The following is a 4,019-nucleotide window of genomic DNA, read 5'->3' on the forward strand; positions in this document are numbered from 1 at the left end:
TCTCTCTCTCTTTCTAGGTGTTGGGCTGGATTCGTAATGGCGAGTCCATGTTGAATGCCAGCATGGTGAATGCCAGCTCTCTGTCTGAGGCCGAGCAGCTGCAGAGGGAACATGAACAGTTCCAGATGGCTATAGAGGTACACACTCTCTCACACACACGTCCTAATTATTGCTGCTCAAACCAGGCTTTCTGTACTTATAGTAATAATTATTTCAGTGTGCATTGGTTTGAATAGTAGCAGATGGGTGCGCACACTGATACACACACTCTCTCTTTGTCATCTGTGTGTGTATGTGTTTACCAGGCTTGCCTAATAATTATTTCAATTTCAATAATTATTTCATTCTGCATTGATTTTGAAGAGAAACAGATGCTAACACACACACACACATACACACACATTGAAATGCTGAACTGCATGTAAGAGCTATCTCTGCCCACGTGTGTTTGAATGTGTATATGTGTGTGTGTTTGTGCGTGTACTCCGTGCATTGCTTTAAATAGCTGACTCCAGAAGTGTGTTAGCACTCACAGGAGTAAAAGCCCCTTGGTCAGCACTGTACACACACACACACATACACACACATAAACACAAACACATCGCTCTGGCCCACACCCAACATGTGTGTTCTGGCCTGGTTTCTGCTCTGATTAGTGTGTGTGTGTGTGTGTGTGTGTGTGTGTGTCCTGCATTCTCCATCAGACTGATGTAATACTGTCTTGGCAAATAGCTTAAATACACACAGACACACACATATACAAATAATGAAATTCCCACATTGGACCACCTTTTTGTTTGAGTCTGCTCTTCTTGAGTTACGAGACAGTTCTCAATAGAGAGCCAGAGTGTTGACTGTAGGAAAACATGGATGCAGACTGTGACGTAACCTTTAAAGTATGATTTAGCTCTCGCAGCCATTTTTGGCAGTAATTACATTTGGGCAAAGGAGACGGAGCCTGCTTGGAGCTGGGATGGGATAAGTAACACATCTTACTTAGATAGGCTTAGACAGCTGTCAATCAAGAAAACACAGCCCCAAAACACATTTCAATGTGAGTCTTAATATAGTCTTTAAGTAATACCCATCCCAAAATAAAAGAACGGTAGATTTTAGATATTAAGACTATAAATCCTCGACAAAACATATTGCATTTGTAATTTAAGACAAAATTGGGAATAGACTGGATCTGATTCCAGCTTCCATTAAGGTAATTGCATATGTCCTCAACATAAAGGCGTGACGGTAGCTGGTTGGTGCAGACTTCTGCCATAATCTGATCAATCTCAGAGGGGCAACCTCTGGGGGCAACCGCCAATGTTTCAGGGCTTCCAGAAACCAGATAAGAGATAAGACTTCCTCTGCAGTCCGATTAGCAATTTAATACATGAGAATGACAAGAAAGGGCACCCAGTTAGCTCACCTGGTAGAGCTGGCAACCATGTACCGAGTCAATGCTGCAGCAACCCAGGGTTCGAATCCAACCTGTGGCCCTTTGCTGCGTGTCATCCCCTCCCTCTACCCCTCTTTTCCTGTTTGTTTTCAGCTGTTGCTATCAATTAAAGGCAATAAAAGACCAAAATATCTGCATGTGAATGCTGATACATTTTTAAGATAGCTAATAAAAACCTAAATCATCGTCAGATGGATTCTGGGATTGCATTCCGCCTTGTTTACTCTCCACACGGACTGTTTACCTGCGTGCAGCCAAAGCCTGCTCAAATGTGATTGGTCAATACTATTTGGACTGCAAACGTAATTGCCAGATTCTGCATTCATATGCAGGTGTCAGTTTATAGAGGATGATGGTGATCTAACTACTGATGTCAGCTGATAAATCTGCAAAATGACATTAGCAGTACCTACTGTACACTTTCTTGTCTGTTCACACGCATTGTGTGTGTGTCCAAGAAACTTGCTCAATATATTTCCCTCCTCATAAAGTTTGCACAGCTGATTGTTGTTGAAAGTTTGAAACCTACAGTGTTTACATCCATGTTTACTAGCTGGCAGTCTTCTTCACTACCTTTGTAGTAGCGAATTAGGGTATTACTTGACACGCTACTGGGAGTCACAGATAAAAACATAGATTACTCACGCATGATTATAGCAGTTAATAGTGGTCAAAAACCCCTCAGGGAAGCTTTTAAAATTGAGCTGAACTAATGAGTCAGTGATTTTAATTGATAGTAACTAACTCTCATCCTCTTCCTCCTCCAGTCTCTCTTCCATGCTAACTCTCTCCAGAAGACTCATCAGAGTGCTCTGCAGGTCCAGCAAAAGGCTGAGGTAAATCCATGTTTCTTACAACTGTTCCTTTATTGTTTACTTTAGTAGATTGTAGCACACTTGTAAGACTTACTTTGAATAAGTGAGACACTATATATCTTGTCTTATCCTGAATTCTGTAATTCTACATTCCTGGGTCCAGGAGCTATTGCAGGCTGTACATCATGACCATATTACCCTCCACCTCTCTCCACCTCCTCCTCTCTTCCAGATGGTGCTACAGGCAGGTCACTATGATCCAGAGGCAATCCGAAGCTGTGCTGAGAAAGTGGCTGTTCACTGGCAGCAGCTGATGCTGAAGATGGAGGACCGCCTAAAGCTCGTCAATGCCTCTGTGGCCTTCTACAAGACGTCTGAACAGGTACACCTCAACACACACACACATTCACAGAATTTGCTTTCCCTAAGCTTGGATCTTGGAACGCTGTCCTGGTGTCACTGACCCTTTGTGTCTGTGCAGGTGTGCAGCGTGTTAGAGAGCCTGGAGCAAGAGTATCGGCGGGATGAAGACTGGTGTGGCAGCCATGATAAACTGGGAATGTCGGGCGACAGCGACCACCTTCTACCTCTGATCAGTAAACACCTGGAGCAGAAAGAAGCCTTCCTCAAGGTGACTCTCCTCTCATTGTCCCACATCAGAGAACAGGCAAACACACAAAATCAGAAGAAGTGAAAAATCAAATTGTTTTGATTTGTTTGAAAAAAGATTTTTTTTAGCACTGAATGATAGACAGTGAGGCAGAATAAAGTATAGAACAGAATATAAAATGGCATCACAAACCATTTTACCTATAAATTTAGATTATGTTTCTAAATATGTAACTTAATGAACTTAATGAAGGATTTTACTTATTTTAGGAGAGGTAAGATGCAAGACAGTGAAATAATAGATATAACATCACCATTAGATCCATCATTTAGACAGGCTCTGCTCTAGGGATCTGACCAAAATTAAAAAGTCAAATTACTTTGAAGGTCTCTGTTGGACACTTTGGAGTTTCATTAGCATTTCAGAAAATCTGCAAATGACTTTGGTTGATGGATACATATTGAATGAATCTTAATTAATGACAATGTTTGACACTAGCCTGAATGAACAGCACATGAGAAATGCACATAACAGATCAGGTGTAAAAGTACCAGTAAAATGTTGAAGAAAGTGTTTGAATTGTCCCTGTGCTCCAGGCATGCACCCTGGCCCGGAGGAACGCTGAGGTGTTTCTGAAGTACATCCACAGGAACAATGTGAGCATGCCTGGAGCCACCAGTCATGCCAGAGGGCCCGAACAACAGGTCAAAGGTCAGTGTACACCAACACTACTACTGCTTATCGCACAAAAAGTCCTGCAACTTAAAGCTAGTATCAATCACTATTCACTCAAACAAGATATTTATATAAATCTGATTATGATAGACCTAATCAATAACACAGATAACATAAACTCACACAAATATTCAAGATGGACAAATTATTTAGGATGGAGAATGTGTGTATTATGTTGTAATGTACCTAACCCAAGTGTGCAGCTGAGTTTGAAAACTTGAAAACAGCACATTTTGGGATTTGTGAGAAAGTGTGTATTTAACGTAATTTGTGTGTTTTTGTGTCCAGCCATTCTGAATGAGCTGCTGCAGAGAGAAAACAGAGTCCTTCACTTCTGGACACTAAAGAAACGAAGGCTGGACCAGTGTCAGCAGTACCTGGTGTTTGAACGCAGTGCCAAACAGGT

At 41.7% G+C, this 4,019-nt stretch overlaps 1 protein-coding gene across 1 annotated transcript in view; it reads left to right on the forward strand.

Annotated features, from left to right (window-relative positions):
- Positions 1-4,019, forward strand: part of LOC118339114 (kalirin-like) — a gene marked incomplete at both ends in the record, with an annotated part of 90,088 nt that overhangs the window by 35,960 nt on the left and 50,109 nt on the right. The window contains 6 exon segments of the mRNA XM_035676648.1: positions 18-137; positions 2,221-2,289; positions 2,501-2,650; positions 2,750-2,899; positions 3,475-3,589; positions 3,902-4,017. Of these exon segments, the coding sequence (XP_035532541.1) occupies positions 18-137; positions 2,221-2,289; positions 2,501-2,650; positions 2,750-2,899; positions 3,475-3,589; positions 3,902-4,017 (720 nt within the window).

Source organism: Morone saxatilis, unplaced genomic scaffold (assembly GCF_004916995.1).
Source record: "Morone saxatilis isolate NCDOM2014 unplaced genomic scaffold, NCSU_SB_2.0 Contig5, whole genome shotgun sequence".
Taxonomy (NCBI): Eukaryota; Metazoa; Chordata; class Actinopteri; family Moronidae; genus Morone; species Morone saxatilis.